Source organism: Callionymus lyra, chromosome 11 (assembly GCF_982586985.1).
Source record: "Callionymus lyra chromosome 11, fCalLyr1.hap1.1, whole genome shotgun sequence".
NCBI lineage: Eukaryota > Metazoa > Chordata > Actinopteri > Syngnathiformes > Callionymidae > Callionymus > Callionymus lyra.
The window spans coordinates 11480069-11496806 of NC_141828.1; the positions used below are offsets into that span (position 1 = coordinate 11480069).

General features: G+C 40.2%; 2 protein-coding genes across 2 annotated transcripts; both read right to left on the reverse strand.

Annotated features, from left to right (window-relative positions):
* On the reverse strand, positions 1-7461 carry cacul1 (CDK2 associated cullin domain 1). The gene is made up of 8 exons (XM_087802448.1): positions 7075-7461; positions 3379-3505; positions 3206-3308; positions 3048-3143; positions 2153-2255; positions 1986-2075; positions 1071-1209; positions 1-1005 (listed from the first exon to the last, which is right to left on the reverse strand). The coding sequence occupies exons 1-8, from the start codon at positions 7385-7387 to the stop codon at positions 966-968; spliced, it is 1011 nt and encodes a 336-aa protein (XP_087658574.1). The 5' UTR covers positions 7388-7461; the 3' UTR covers positions 1-965.
* Positions 7462-9519: 2058 nt separating this feature from the next.
* On the reverse strand, positions 9520-16441 carry sirt1 (sirtuin 1). The gene is made up of 9 exons (XM_087803203.1): positions 16056-16441; positions 15622-15744; positions 14498-14733; positions 13545-13697; positions 13326-13473; positions 13183-13262; positions 12306-12489; positions 11671-12240; positions 9520-10723 (listed from the first exon to the last, which is right to left on the reverse strand). Exons 1-9 carry the CDS (start codon positions 16396-16398, stop codon positions 10407-10409), a joined length of 2154 nt encoding a protein of 717 aa, XP_087659329.1. The 5' UTR covers positions 16399-16441; the 3' UTR covers positions 9520-10406.
* Between the last annotated feature and the right edge of the window lie 297 nt (positions 16442-16738).

A 16738-nucleotide genomic window follows, 5' to 3' on the forward strand; every position in this document is an offset into this window, starting at 1 on the left:
TGCTGAATCAAAAAAAAAACTTTATTTGAGGGACATATTATAGCACAAATGCAATAGCTAGCCGACACTTAAAACAGTGTTATCATTTGCTGCTCCTGTAACTCCACATTAGAAATAAGCAAGACGGACAAAAACCGCAAATCCAAGACGCTGCACGTTAACGTGAGAACTTTCACCTCGACAAAAAAACAGCTTGTCTCCTTGTCAACAGCGCCCTCTGCTGCTATTAGTAGTTATCGCAACACATCATGTTAAATGAATGACAGAAAAACGTATCGCTAATAAAGATTTACTGGCGCTTGTTCCACTTATATTACCTGCTCTTAAGAGGAACACACAATTTTGCACAATAACTTTAAAGTTTCAATTAATTTAGAACGGCAAACAAAGTGAGAGTGTGGGTGAAGGTTGAAGTGGTACCGTTGCAGTCAGACATTTATACTGTTGTAAGTTACTTTGTTACCAAAGTCCAAATGTCTGTAATCATTAAAAACCATCCTTTGACGGCCCGTGTGTGATGGTGGTTTGTCGATTGCATACAAAACTGCTGCGGTGAAGTCACTGGTTCGCAGAAGGAAAACTCATTCGGTCGCTGACCCGAGAAAAAACGGATTCACATTTATATCCACGAGGCTCTGCATACGTCTTAAATATGAAGGTTTTTATAGCAAAAGTTGTTAAGATTAAAAAGATGTCCTAGTTAAAGGGTTTCTCGTCATGTTACAATCATTATCAAAGGGTCGCCAACATTGAAAGACTCTGAAGATTCTTGAGCTCAATGAGTCAACACAGCAGCTGTAGGGAAAGTGTAAGATGTGACACAGGAGAGCTTTGATGGAAGGTCCATGTGCCTCCTGCTCTCTCTGCTCCTCAGTTCTCTCTCCAAAAAAAAACACCCTGCTTTGTGACACAAGTGTGGGAGGCACTGGTGCTGCTCCGTGCAGCTCGTCTTGCCGACACATCCATCAAGAGTCCTCGCTGGCTCTCTTGCGAGACTGGTCTCCTCTGTGGAGAAGACAAGTTAAGTTTTATGTCATCGTTTAGTGTCATCGAGAAGTCGAACTACTGACCGAGAGAAACCGTTCATTGAGAGTTCCATCATCAGCTTCTGGTCATGGGCAGCGTAGTCCTGCAGGAGGGACTCCACTGCCGGCGGGTGGATTTGAGGGATGAATCCGGAGAAGAGGGCCGGAGCTAGCTGAGCCCAATCTGAAGGAGGAAACATCAAACAGCCTTTTATTAAACATTTATGTGCACTTTAAATGACCGTAACTACTGTAAGATTTCAGCACATGTTGTAGACCGACCACGGAGTTACAAAGTGAGTTGGAAAGTCATTTTATTTCAGCCAGTAGGGCAGCGTTGTTTCAAAATATTGAGAGGATTAGATATCACATAGTTTTTCAACAGCACTGAATCGACTTTTGTTAATAAAAAATGTTTTGGTTTTGGCTATTAAATAATTTTAATTTTATCGTAGTTGTTTTATAGTCTATAATTGAATGAAGTCTGTACAATAAAAAAAATATTTAGATCTTTTATTTACAATTAACATGCAAATAATAATGGCGTTAGATCGCAACGCTCATTACGTCCTCCGCAGATAAAGGAACTTTGTAATCCCGTAAGAGCCGAGCAATGACTGAGGTCGAGGGGATACAGTTGGCTCCAGCAGTTTAAGACTAAGACTAAGAGTCTGTAAATTCTAAAAACGCAACACTCAAGTACTCAAGACAATACAAATGTACCCTTGTATTGCAATATATCATATAGTTTTCCCTGTATTGTTATACGCATCATACTCATCCTTATGAGCAGGTTTTATTAACCCTTGTGTTATTTCAGGGTCAAAGTGACCCGAAGGCCCGGGAAAAAAAAGTGTTTTGTATCCCTTGTGTTGCTGAAACACATTTGTTTTCAGGCCTCCGGGTCACCTTGACCCTGATATTACACAAGGGTTAAAGAGATAAAAAGGGATTTCTTACCTGGTCTGAGGTTGTAGAGCCCCTTGACCACACTGGCCATGGTCGCTGGCGTCACTTCAAAGGGCATGGAATGAGCTTTGACTAGAAGAGCTGCGTGACAAGAGTCATCGATGATGATGATGACGATAAAGTCTTGATACAAGTTAGTTTTACAATACTCTACTCACGCATCAGTGTGTGGACATGTTTTTCTGCCACCTGATCTGCAAATAGGTCCATCAGATCCTTGTTCAGATCCCTGTTCAGCTTGGACTCGATGTAGAACTTGTTCTGAGAAAACAAAAGATACACCATGAAATATTCTCATATGTGACATGGATACGCACGCGTCGTAATCGGGATCATAATCAATTACAAAGAAAATATATTCCGAGCCGATTAAATTCCATGATACTATCTGCTCTACAAGCTCTCATATAGGGTTTGTCATATTGTGTTCGTCTGTAAAGTTAAAATGGATTTGAATAAACCATTTATAGTTAGTTTGAAGGACATTATATTCTTCTCAGAAAAAGATTGGCGTACCTTATTTTATTGGCTATTTTTCGTTTAGGACACTTTTTTCTCAGATGTGCAGCTAACAGTGCTTTATAAAAGAATTAAAAAAGCAATTTCAGTATTTCCGTATTCATCCAACTTCGTCATGAACGAGGTGAGAAAAGTTCATTTTTGGTTTTTGCATCTGTTCAGAGAAATTAAACAGTCAACAGAACTTATTTTGAGATGCTATGTTTTGCTTTGCTTTGACTGAAAATTTCCCCTCACTTTGTGGAAAAATATTCTGATATCCTGGAGATCGTATATTGATATTCAGCTTAAATATATTCGGATACGACTTGTATTCCAGCCCTAGTTATTTTAGTATTCATATTGTAATATATGTCATATTAATCAAATAATCTAAAATTAAACTATACAATTAGTTACGTTTTATAAAATAATTTTAGGTATATTTCTGCAAGTTTTAAATATAAAGCCTTTTTTATTTTTCAGTTCATTCGTTTGGCTTGATGTAGACAAACAACAAGGTGAGGAAATTGAGTTTCTGTCGAAATCACCTACCAGATAGACAAAAACCGGGACTATACACTGAAGAGAAGCCATGTATTGGTTCAACACCACGTTGAAGTGTTCAATGAAGTCCTCAGGTGGCACTTCCTGAAAGATCATCACACGAATATGAGAAAACATTCCCTGGTTTTGAAAATGAATCAACTCACCTGTAGATGGGAGGAAACTTGCTGTAGATGACTCGTCACTTTGGATGTCAAGTCGTTGTAGAGCAGCTCAGAGTGCTGCTGACACACACACTTGTAAACATAACTAGAAGAAAACCAGAGATGAGGAAAGTGAACCTAGCGAGTCAGTAAACACGGTTGAGTCGAGTTTCTACCTGTAAATCTGAGCGTACGAAACCGAGATATGATCTGTAGGATTCTGGACGAGCAGACGATCTATAACCTTCTCCAGGTTGGGCCAGTGGTTCTTCTTGTAGTCCTCCATTGCCATCGCATTCAGGTCTGAAGATGTGGAAAAAGTCATTTATAATGTGATGCGATTTTAGAAAGTTTCAAACCGGCAAATATTTGAATCTCACCAAACTGATTTTTTTTTAATTCTATAACCATTAGTCTGAAAACATATCGCTGAAATCCTTGCGTTCAATTTGACTTTATATAGATGGAGAGATGGAAAAATGGATAGATGGACTTTATTGATCCCTCTGGAGATCTGCTTCCGCAAATTGTTTTTCCAGCACACAGCAACGGAGTTGATAGAAACCATACCAAGAAGAAAGTTCAATCTAAATCTAAAGATAAAGAACATAGATCAAAGAAAAAGAAAAAAGAAAATTATACAAAGATTAACATGGAATAGAATCATCTTTTCACTCCACTCCTGCCCCCAAACTCAGAATTAAATATCCTAATAACACAAGGATGAATGAGTCCCTGAGTCTATTAGTGTTGCATCATGGGAGGAGCATTCGTGCTCCATCTGCTTCTCTGTTCACTGATGACAGTTTTCAGAGGATGACCATCATCGTCCATGATGGACAGTAGTTTTTCCAGTGATCTCCTCTCAGCAATTGTCACCAGTGAGTCCAGCTTCATGCAAACAATAAAGACATGATAGACACGTAGCGAGACCTTCATTCATTCTTTACTCAGAAAATGTGGGTTCCAGTCACCACACAGCAGCCAAGATCATTAATTTAAAAACATGTAGAAATTAAAATCAATTAATAACAAAGTATAAATAAGAATCGTTTTACATTAGACTTTAAACATATTTTCAGTATTTAAATTTAACTAAGGTTACTTCAAGAGATGATTATTCCCTTTTCTTTTTCTTTTGAGTGTTTAAATAACACACATCACATTACACATCTAAAGAAGGCTACACAGAAGTCAGAAAAATAACCATGTAATAAACGGTTCTCAATACTTCTTTAAAGTAAGAAAAGATTTGAGGAAAAAAGGTTTTTAAAGATGGCGACATACAGCAGTGAAGCGGCTTGGGTCGACGGAGGGATTATGGATTATATGATCCTCATTTTTTAGAAAAATAAAAACATGACATACGGTTCTGAAGTCAGTTGGGAAATAACAACTCCTTCTGAGCTCAGACCCGTGGAGATAAAAGACATCAAAGACACATTTAATGCAAAAAGAAATGATTGCAGAAAGAGATAGAAGCGATGAAAGACACTTTCTAGGAATAATAAAAGTTTAAATGGACTGAAGCTGAATTACAATATATGAGTGACGACATACAGTGAGCAGAGAGGCAGATGGACTGAACCATTATTTCCTTGATTTTCTGAGACTCTTGTGTTTGTCTGAGTGTTGTCTTGTCCTTTTAACTATTTATTTTATTGGCTATTTTTTGATTTGTTAAAAAACGTTGTGACCCTGGTCTAGAAAAGCGCTCTATAAATACTAATTACTTACTTACCAATGCTATGATGCAACACTAATAGACTCAGGGACTCATTCCTCGTGCTATTAGATTGCTTAATTCTGAGTTTGGGGGCAGGAGTGAAAGTATGATTCTATATTATGTTAATATTTGTATCCCTTGTCTTTGACTGATTAAGAAACATTCTAAGACGTTTTTATTTGTTCAGGCTTTTCCCTGATTTTCTGGAACTCCTGTTGTGAAAAAAAGATCCGACCGAGTGTGCTGAACGATTACAGACCGGTGGCACTGACTTCGCAGCTGATGAAGACACTGGAGCGGCTGGTCCTCAAACATCTCACGCCACAAGTCCAGCACGCGCAAGACCCCCAGCAGTTGGTGTGGAAGATGCCATCCTTCACCTCCTGCATCGGACCTACTCCCACTTGGATAAAGGAAGCGGTTCAGTGAGAATCCTGTTCCTGGACTTTTCTAGTGCCTTCAACACTATCCAACCCACTCTGCTGCAGGACAAACTGACTAAGATGCATGTGGACCCTGGTCTGGTCTCCTGGATTACGGACTATCTTACTGATCGACCACAGTATGTCAGGCTGAAGGACATCAAGTCTGACACTGTGGTGTGCAGTACAGGAGCACCTCAGGGGACAGTACTGGCCCCTCTCCTCTTCACCATCTACACTTCAGACTTCTGCTACAACTACAAGAGCTGAGTCTCGTCCAGAAGTTGCTGACGACACTGCCATTGTTGGATGCATCAGGGACAACAGCGAAGACGAGTATAGGAGTCCGATATGTGACTTTGTGGACTGGAGTGAGAGGAACCACTTGCAGCTGAACACCTCAAAAACCAAGGAGCTGGTCTTGGATTTCGGGAGGTCCAGGACAAAGCCACGTCCAGTGTCCATCAGAGGCGACGAGGTGGAGATAGTGGACAACTATAGGTACCTCGGTGTGTGGATGGACAGTAAACTGGACTGGTCCTGCAACACAGACCATGTATATAAGAAGGTTCAGAGTAGACTGTACTTTCTGAAGAGGCTTTGATCATTTAACATCTGCAAGAAGCTCCTCTGCATGTTCTACCAGTCTGTGGTGGCCAGTGTCCTGTTCTATGCTGTGGTGTGTTGGGGTGGAAATGTGTCCAAGAGGAGTGTCAACAGGTTGGACAGGTTGATCAGGAGGGCTGGTTCTGTGGTTGGAATGAAGCTGGACTCACTGGTGACAGTTGCTGAGAGAAGATCATTGAACAAACTACTGTCCATCATGGATGATGACAGTCATCCTCTGAACACTGTCATCAGTGAGCAGAGAAGCAGAATGAGTGCACGAATGCTCCTACCCAGGTGCAAAACAAATAGACTCAGGGACTCATTCATCCCTCGGGCTATTAAATTGTACAATTCTGAGTTCGGGGGCAGGAGTGGAGTGAGAGTATCTGGATGTTCTGTTCCATGATAGTCTTTGTATCTTTGTCTTTGTTGTTTTTCTTTCCTTGACCTATGTCCTTTGTCTTTGTCTTTAGACTTAGATTGTGTCACCTTGTTCTTCCTCTTTATGTTCTTCTTATTTTATTTTTTATGTATTATTTTTTATTGTTTATGAAAAATTGCTGGCTATTGCTAAAAAACTATTTCCCAAAGGAGACCTCCTGAGGGATCAATAAAGTTTTACCTTACCTTACCTTGTGATATCAGTTTTATCTTGATCTTTAAAGTATATCATTTATTGAATATTGTTTTGATTGTTTAAGCGCTTTGTGACCCTGGTCTGGAAAAGCGCTCTTCAAATAAAAATTACTTACTTACTATGTTATTTATCTTGCAAGTCCATTTTATTGCACTTTGTTATTGTTTTTGATGAATCTATCTTCTGTGTTGCTGTGAGCTGGAAAAACCTTTTCCCAAAGCAGACCTCCAGAGGGATCAATAAAGTTTATCCATCTATTTATCTGTCAAATCTGTGACCAACAGCTTTAAAATATATGTGGTTGGAAAGACCAATAGATGGCGCTCACTTATCTATTGTTTACTTTTATTAAAGTAGTCATTAAAAATACTGGCGCGTCTCCGAAAAGTACATTTATACATATTTTCTACTCGTTAAACATGAGCATTTCAACCAGAACCCGGTGAATGTGGTCCAGCTCCGCGGGAAGTGAACTCACAGAACTTGGAGGTAGGGTCGAGGGTGAAGCCCCTCTCTCCAGACGCCGGGGCTGACCCCCCCTCCGGCTCGCTGACCTCGCTGCCGTCGCTGCTGGAGTCCGAGTCCATATAGGTCGAGCCTCCGGTCCACATCTTGCCTCTCCTGCCGGCCGGCTCTCCTGCGGGCACCGGCGCACACACGGGCTGCGGGAGCGCCTCTGACAGCGCTCTGCTCCTCGGGTGACTCTCGGCTTTCTCGTCGCTACGGGGGGGACAGTAGTTGTGGTTGTGGTCGTCCTTGAGGTCCACACCGTCCTCTTCCATGGCCTCCATGTCCACAGCTCCGCCGCTCAACCGCCCAACATGCAGAAAGTGCTGGAGTCAGTTTCTCCCCATCAAAGCGCAGCTGTTTACGACACGTCGTGACGTCTTCTTCACTACGCGGCGCTGTCTTGGCGAACCAAGGACGTCCCCTAGTGGTGCGGGGGAGAAACGCCAGACGTCGCGAGCATTTGTGACGAAATCAAAGTCAAATATTTACATTTATTACAAGATGAAAGAAGGGAAAAACATACATTTATTACAAGATGAAAGTGGTGAAAAAATAAATGTATTACGAGATTAAAGTCAAATACTTACATTTATGACAAGATGAAAGAAGGGAGAAAAATACATTTATTACGAGATTAAAGTCAAATATTTACATTTATTACAAGGTGAAAGTGGTAAAAAATATATTTATTACTAGATTAAAGTCAAATATTTACATTTATTACGAGATGAAAGTGGTAAAAAATACATTTATTACGAGATTAAAGTCATATATTTACATTTATTACAAGATGAAAGTGGTAAAAAATATATTTATTACGAGATTAAAGTCAAATATTTACATTTATTACAAGATGAAATTCGTAGAAAATATATTTATTACGAGATTAAAGTCATATGTTTACATTTATTACAAGATGAAATTTGTAGAAAATATATGTATTACTAGATTAAAGTCATATTTACATTTATTACAAGATGAAAGTGATACAAATATATTTATAACGAGATTAAAGTCAAATATTTACATTTATTACAAGATGAAATTCGTAGAAAATATATTTATTACTAGATTAAAGTCATATTTACATTTATTACAAGATGAAAGTGATAAAAAAATATTTATAACGAGATTAAAGTCAAATATTTACATTTATTACAAGATGAAAGTGGCATAAAATAAATTTATTACAAGATTAAAGTAATATATTTACATTTATTACATGATGGAATTCGTAGAAAATATGTTTATTAGGAGATTAAAGTCATATGTTTACATTTATTAACAGATGACAGTGGTAAAAAAAATACATTGATTATGAGATTAAAGTCAAATATTTAAATTTATTAAGAGATGAAAGTGGTAAACAATACATTTATTACGAGATTAAAGTCATATATTTACATTTATTACAAGATGAGATTCGTAGAAAATATATTTATTACGAGATTAAAGTCATATATTTACATTTATTAAAAAATGAAATTTGTAGAAAATATATTTATTTCAAGATTAAATCGTATGAAAACATGTTTTACGAGATTAAGGAATATATTAACATTTATTTCAAGATGAAAGTCGCAAGAAAGATTCAAGTCAGATAAAATAATGTGTTACTTGAACTTAGTAATAATAATAGTGTTTGTTTTTTTAAAACCCCTTTCAAAAAACCCAAAGTCGCTTCACGGAAACCAAAAATAAAATCAAAGAATTAAGTGAAATCAAGAGGGTTACTTTTCAACACAACACGATGAAAGAGTGAGTTTAAAGTTGGGATTTAAAGAGAGGGAGAAGGTCACAGATTTGGAGGTCTGGTGGAAGAGAGTTTATTATATTTCTTAACCCTCAAATTGTTAGAAAGAAAAACATCTATTATGTAAGCTATTCACTGTTTAGTCACATCTTTGCAAAATATACTGAGAATCACTCAATGAATATAACTTCAATTTATTTTCATAATTGTATATATTTTTTTGTCCTTGTAAATCAAATTTTTCTTATCTTATTTTTCATATTTATTCTAGTAATGTACAATTAATAACATATTAGGTTTAATCCCTGAATAAAACAGTATTTTTTTATCTTTTAAATGTCTTGATAAATTCCATTCAATTAAAAAAAAAAATCAATATTATTTGTCATTGAGGACAATTAAAGATCTTCCTGGTTTCCATGGATACATATGCAGTGGTGGAGGTCGTTCACTTTGACCCAGAGACAACGCAAGGGATACCACAAACACATCTGTTTTAACTTTAAGTGATTAAAACTTATCCACAGTCCTGACAACAACCCCATTTGCTGAATTCTAAATTGTGAGATTATTTTAAAATCTTAATTGATATAAAATTGTGTTATTTAATTTAGCTGCAGTGTCTTTTTCTTGTGTGCAAACAAACAAACGAGTCATCTCTGATTTTCATCATTTTACTGAGAATCCCAGAAGAGAGAACATAAAACGGTGCAAAAAAGTGGAGTTTTTTTTTCCTCCAAAGTAAAAAACATAAACAGGCACTAGTTCTACAGTCAACATGTAAACCAGCCCACGACTCTTCTGGTGGAAAGACACCTTCTGCCGCTTTTATGTAGACAAAAGAAAAGAAGACACACTTAAAAACAAAAAAAGAAAAAGATTGGTTTTAATCTGAAGGCTCACTTTTTTTTTTTTGTTTACATCTCAGACGTATATACAGATACAAACTATCATCTACTCTGACGAGTATGACTCACATCCTGGTATAAAAATATGAAGCTCGACCGTAAAAAGTAGCTGCCACATGTCAACAGGAACACCTTGCTATATTGTCCAAGACTGGTGCGGTCTTCACATAAATATGTGTGTATGAAGCATTCTTTTCTTTGGTCTACACTTCTGTCACACCTCTCGCCGGCAGAGTTGAACGACGGGTCGTATTGCAGGTGATAAAATATTCAAGTCAATCGCCTCATGCTGATTTTTGTGTTCATCGATCCGACCGCAGAAAGTTGTTGCCACGCGTCGTTTCGAGCAGGGTTTACTTTCCATGGGCTCTGAATCAGAGATGTGCCATTTTCCAAAGACTTGTGGACACACAGGACGAGCATGCCAAACAAGAAACGAATCTACTGTTCTTCATTTGGTAACAAGCATTACAGTAAGATGTTTTTAGAACACGACGCGCGACCTGAACCGGGCCACAGAAGAATTTTCGCTGCATATTCACACAAAGTCTTTCGAGCGGGTTTTCAACTTTATGAAAAAGAAGGTTGAAGAAAGTCAAAGTATATGAAACATATAAAAAAAAAGAAGCGACGGGACATTTAAAGGTGTGAGGTGCTCCGAGTGGTTTCACGTGTACTGTCCGTCGGCGCCTCGCTGGTTAAAGTGTGTCGTGACGTTGTGTCTCTGAGGTCGGTTTCGTCCCCGTCCCGCTCCGGGAAAGCGTCGGCGGCGGCGTCGGCGGGGGGGGAGGAGGAGGCGTCGTCCGGCTCGCTGTCGCCCTCGGCTCCGTCGGCGCTGCACTCCGACTCGTCGCTGTCGCTCTCGCAGGAGCTCGACGTCTCGTCTTCGGAGTCGGAGTAAACCTCGGCGCCGTGGAAGATGTAGTGATTCGGTGCTTGGAAGAGGTACTGACCGGCTGTTGGTGGAGAAATCAAACACAACTTTAGATGTGTATTTGTAAGGATTGTATATTTAGATTACATATATTCTCATTAGATTGACTCCTTGGAACGCACCGTTATAGGTCACATTAACAGAAAACTGTATGTAGAAGAGGTGTTGAGGTGGACTTCTATTAGCTTACAATTGTATGATTCAGTCTTTTTTTTTTACTATTTTGCTGGTGGCAGTTGAGTTTTCCATCTTTATTCTGTTAGGTAGGTTTAATGTGTTGAGGCTGGAAACTATCTCACAGATCCGGCAACAGCTTGAGTCAGAAAGTAACTTACTTTCCAAGTAAGTAAGTAAGAAATATTTGTAGAGCGCTTTCCTAGACCAGGGTGACATGGCGCTTTAACAATTAGAACAATATGCGATAAAATATATACTTAAAAGGTCAAGATAACACGAGCCAAACAAAGGAGTCTCAGAAAAATCAGGGAAAAGCTCAAATAAGTATGAATTCAGATGTTTCTTGAAGGAGTCAGTAGATCATCAAACACAGAGGGAGATCGTTCCAAAGCTTAGGAGCAACAGTCTGGAAGGATTTCTCTCCTCTGGTCCTGAACCGTGTTCAGGAACCATCAGTAGATTCTGATCCACAGACCTCAGAGCCCGAGCTGGGGTTTAAGTCTGGATCAGATCACTGATGTAAGGAGGAGTCTGACCATGAATAGATCTGAAAGTAAGAAACAGAATTTTGAAGTTGATCCTAAAAAAACTGGCAGCCAGTGAAGAGATTTAAGGATCGGGGAAATGTGAGTTCTTCTACTAGAGCAGGTCAGAATTCTCGCTGCAGAGTTTTGTATTAACTGGACACGAGACAGATCCTTCTTCGGTTTAGACATGAAAACAAACTGTTGCAATAGTCAAGACGAGAAGACAACATCTTTCCAACAGTACTTTCTATGAGTATTTTCTTACTCTCAAGACGTTTGCTGATGGGACTGCTGTTGATCCGATTCATCCAGCAGCGTCGTCTGAAATCAAGTCTGGAGATTCTTCTTCTTCTTTCTTCAGGGCTGTCTTTTGTCCCTTCTTCTCCTCCGTCTTCTTCTTCCTCCTCCTCCTCCTCTTCCTCTCCTTCTTCTTCCTCTTCTTCCTCTTTTTCTGCTGCCGTTTGTACCTCCTGCTGTGCGGGACACTCTTCACGTGGAGACCGATCGTTTGGAAGAGGCGTTTCATTCTTAACGGTGTCCCTGTCCTTCCGACGTTCCGTCTCCTCGGGGCGCTTGACGGACGAGTTCGTGTGTTCGTGCTGCTGAGCCACGTCGCCGGACAAACACGCCGGCGCCTCCTGGAGTCGAGGAGGCTTCTCTGTGATCTCGCTGAGCCTGGCGGTGTTGAAGCAGAGCTGCTCGAACTCGCCGCCCACCCGGTGACAGAGCTCGTTCACGATGACGTCGCAGTCTCCGAGCAGCTCCACGTCGAAGTTGAGGTGCGGCAGCTGCTCCCGGTTGATCAGGACCTGAGGCACTTCGTGAGGGACGGAGTCTGTAAAGAAAGACAAAACGCTCGGTCACCCTTGCAAACGCGATCACGCAGAGACGCCGACGTACTTGGGATGAGGGCCACCGGGCGCACTTTGAGCGAAGAGCCGATGACGATCAGCAGGTCGACCTCGTCCTTGTCCTGCTTCATGGCTCGGTGGAACATTTCTGGAAGGTTCTCTCCGAAGAAGACGATGTCGGGCTTCATGATGGCCAGAGGAATGTCTGGACACCGTGGACAGTGAGGGACGTGCTGCAGACGAACACAGATCAAGAGTTTGATTGTCGTTTTTAGGTGAGATCAATCACACTGGAGAAAAGAGTCGATTTGCTGTATTGTTTTACAAAGAACAGCAGCTCAGATATACAAGAACATCAACCATCCATCAGATGATTGAACGGTTGAATTTACCATTTTAATAAATGTATATATTAATGTATATGACAGGAGATGCACATAAATATGACGGAGTAACAAGAGCAACTGTGCAAAAATGTGCAGTAAGAAAAGGCAGAATAAGTGACCAGTTGTTTCTGCCCTTAAGTTTGATTTATTATTGACTAGTAAATATATTTACGCCACACTTTTACCACGTTTTTAAAGTAGTTTTTAAAGTGTTTGGAGAGAATATATTTCATCTGTTTAAAACTGTAATTAAAGTAACTAAATAAACCTTCTCCCTTTATTTCAAAGTATGCTTAATTTGCTTTTATCTTAAAATTCCTTAATAACTTTATCTTAACAATCACAAATAAATACATTTTACTGTACTTTACTTAAGTTACTTATTTACTGTATTAGATGAAACATGCATAAAAAAGAGGACATTGAAAAAATAATTAAAATTATATTATTTTCAATTATCGTTCAGCTCTAGTTTAAATTCTTAATCAAGTTCTCGGAGTTTGTTATAAACTCCTGGACGAGAGACACGAAGATAATTACCTGGTTAAAGATGTCTTCTCTCACAGCCTCACAATCAACTTTATGTTTGCAGATCAGACAAGACGCGGTGGCAAATGAACCTGAAACCAACGAGACGATCGATGAGCAAACGCGCAGAGACGCTCGTATTCGTAAAAACTCACCATGACATTGGATTATTCTCTTGACTCCGGCGACCTGCTCTAACGTGTCGATGTTCTGCGTATAATTCCTCAGCAGCTTCCCTTGTTTATCCAACATGGATATAAACTTGTGACACGGCGACGGCTGGAACTGCCCGGGGTAGATCTCCTGCAGAAAAAGTTGCTTTTAAAGACAGTCGGATAAACAATTTAAAAAAAAAAGGATGCATCAAAACAAACCTTAGCGAATTTAAAAAACGGTCTCGGGTCTCGTCTGAAGTATTCAATATCAAACATCGCTTGAGGGTCTGGAAGGTCAGGGAAATCCACGGCGAGGCGTGCATAGATTCCATCCCTGGAGCGAAAATCAGGGATTCCACACGAGACGGAAACCTACGACACACAAGGACGGTCAGATACACACAAACACAACTTGCATCTTGACTTTTCAAGTGGGAAAGTTCACATCGTATGTTGTGATTCATCATATTTGTGGTCGTTAGATATGATCCGTTAGATTGAAGTTAACACATGATGGATAGAAAACTGTTACAAAAGTTGATTTAAAAAAAAAAAAAGTATAGTTGAATGCTATACCTGCTAGCTTAACCAGTCCATCAATGTGCATCAGTCATTCAGAGGTGACGCATGACCCGAGAACCCTTTTATTTACTATAAAATAACCTCAAAAAAATGGTAACGTTAGGTTTTTTGCCTGAGTTTTAACTATTGTTCACTAGGTGAGTGTAATGGCAAGAATCTGGTGATACAAGAGTATAATGTAGTACTTTGTAGTATTGTCGAGTACTTGACTCCGATGTTGACACTTGACGAAGTCGTAACCGCTTTCGTTTTTTTTTTAATGGGAATTTCACTTGTTCCATTAGATGTGGATGAGGATAAGAGTGCTGCCATCTAGTGACGGGAGTTGAATTGCAACAAATAACAAATAAACTTTTGCATGTTCAATTCCAATTAAATGTTTTTATTTTACACTATTGAAAAAAAAAAGTACACTATAAATGAAATAACATTTTAAAGCCAAATCAAAAAACAAAGAATTTTGAAAATAATAAAGTTTCATGAAAAAAAACACAATATTCAAGTGTCTCAATAATATCTTACTATTGTATTCATTATGTTATAAATTTGAAAAAACTGCTAAGAGTTCACTGACCCCTGCTGGTACTCACCCCTGCGCCGGTCAACACAAGGATCCGTTTACTTTCTTTGAGTAGTCGGACCACATCCTCCAATGTATTTATATCTTTTCGCTTCTTTCTTTTGGCCGGTTCGGAGATGTTGATGATGATTTGCCACAGCGTCATGTCGTCCAGGTCCGGAGGGAGAACATACTCTGGAAGCATCTCCCTCAGGATGGTCCTCGGATCCGTCTCTCGGATGTGTTGCTGGATGAAACTGTAGGAGCCTGAGACCCCGAGACATGTTAGCTCGAATATTACGGGCTTTTTTCGTGTCATTAATATTTGTAAAAGCACGGAGGGTGATCTACAAGTACTTAAATCGTTACGAAAGAGAAGTTTGTTGCAAGAGACAAAATTGAAGTTCAACTAATATGTTCTTTTTTATCATCAGTGTCTGTTTGAACAAAACTATCTTATCATTACATTTTACAAAATTTTCTTAAGCCCTGCCCACTCTGCTGTGATTAGTCAAGCCTCAAGGTTTGTCACCGCGTGTCATCAATTCCCGGGGGTCTCCACCTCCAAGGGACTTGTTGTATAAACAAAGCGGGAGTGATTACAGCTGGCTGGAGGAGGAGTGAAGGCAATATTAAGTCATAATGGACTCTGCTCTCGTAACCACTCATTCGCCAAGATTTCTGACTTTATAAGAACTTTATAAAGTAATAACTTTAAATCATGGTCATGATGGGGGACTTACTGCATTTTGGAGACTTTAACATTTGAAACATGTGAGCGAGTCAGGAGAGTTGTTAGCCTTTAAAGAATTTCAGGGCGACTATTTTTTTTTTTTAACCATGTGATGTCTTACATCATCAATGTTACTATTGAAGAGACGTTGTTGGGCATTTGTTAATCTTAGTAGAATTGAAAGGTTTTGTGTAAAGAATGCGTATCTGAGACTTTTCAGTTAAAAAAAGAAGGTATTTTTGTTTTGCAAGTTAAAATTACACGTTTACAGATAGAACAAATATAAAGTTTCAAAAAATAAATGTACACTTGTGGACATCAAAAATAAATAAAAATCAAAAGACTATTCGTAGATGACCCTCTGTGCAGTTCAAACACTCATGACACACACCCTAAAGAGAATCTACCAAACCCACCCTCACCTATCTGGGGCTGCGGGGTCCAGTCGCTGGAGCTGGCGTGCGAGGACCTGTCATCGTCGTTGACGTGCTCGGGTGTGACAGCCAGACCGTTGGACGTGGACAGAAACCCGTGTCCGAGTGCGTCTGAAAAACATGTCACACAGAAGGTAGTTTTAAAAAGTGAGCCACAAGTCTACGGGGAGTGATTCCATTTAAAGGCAGCCCATGCTCGCCAACACGCCCAAAAAAAAAAAAGTTGGCTCTCAAAAGTTTTGACTTCGAATACGTCCAGACATGTCACAAATCCACGTGTCGGATCTTCACATCAACACATTACGATTTACTTCATCTTGTCCGGTTTAATTTAACACTTTTTTTTAAAGTCTAGACTCGAGACAGTTTTGCCGGCAAAAGTTGGCAGCGAGCGAGTGAATACGCGCCACTTTAAAACCTACCCGGGGAGTCCTCGCCGGCAATAAAAGCAGCGTCTGGTTTTATCGCTGGTGTGTGTCGCTCCGAGAGCTCGGCTCCGGGTCCATTGTTGTCTCGGCCTGGCGCTCCTGGGGCCTCCTGCTCCAGCGCCATCACCGGCGGAGCTTCCATCTCCGCTGGCGGCGCACATTTCCCCGCCGACCCCCGGCCCCCCGCGCCGGAGACGCTCGACGAACGTCCTTCCTCCGCGACGCCGAGTCCGCGGTGGTTCTGGGCGGTGATTTTGGGCTTCTTCGCGGCGGGTTCGCCGGTATCGGAGCCGACCGAGAGGGCCGTTCCGAGACTCTCGCTCTCTCCGTCCGCCATCTTCAGCCCGCAGAGCCGCTCAGCGGGTCGTTCCTCCCAGACAGCTGGCTCATTTGCATACGTCACGTGACTCGCGGTCGACCAATGGCGGCGGAGGGGACGCCCCTATTGCGTCACTTAAATGAAACCATAACAAAATAACGCCGCCTTCAAATACGCCAAGATTTTTCTCATCATTAAGCTGAAACTTTACGATTAAAAAAAGAAAAAGATTATTGTAAAACGATCAGCATATAACACAAGTATTCACAGATGGACCTGTAGCGACCTGTTATATTTCCAACGTACTGCCTCATTGTTTGACGCTGACGTCACGAAACTAACGAGGTTCCTGGAGAGC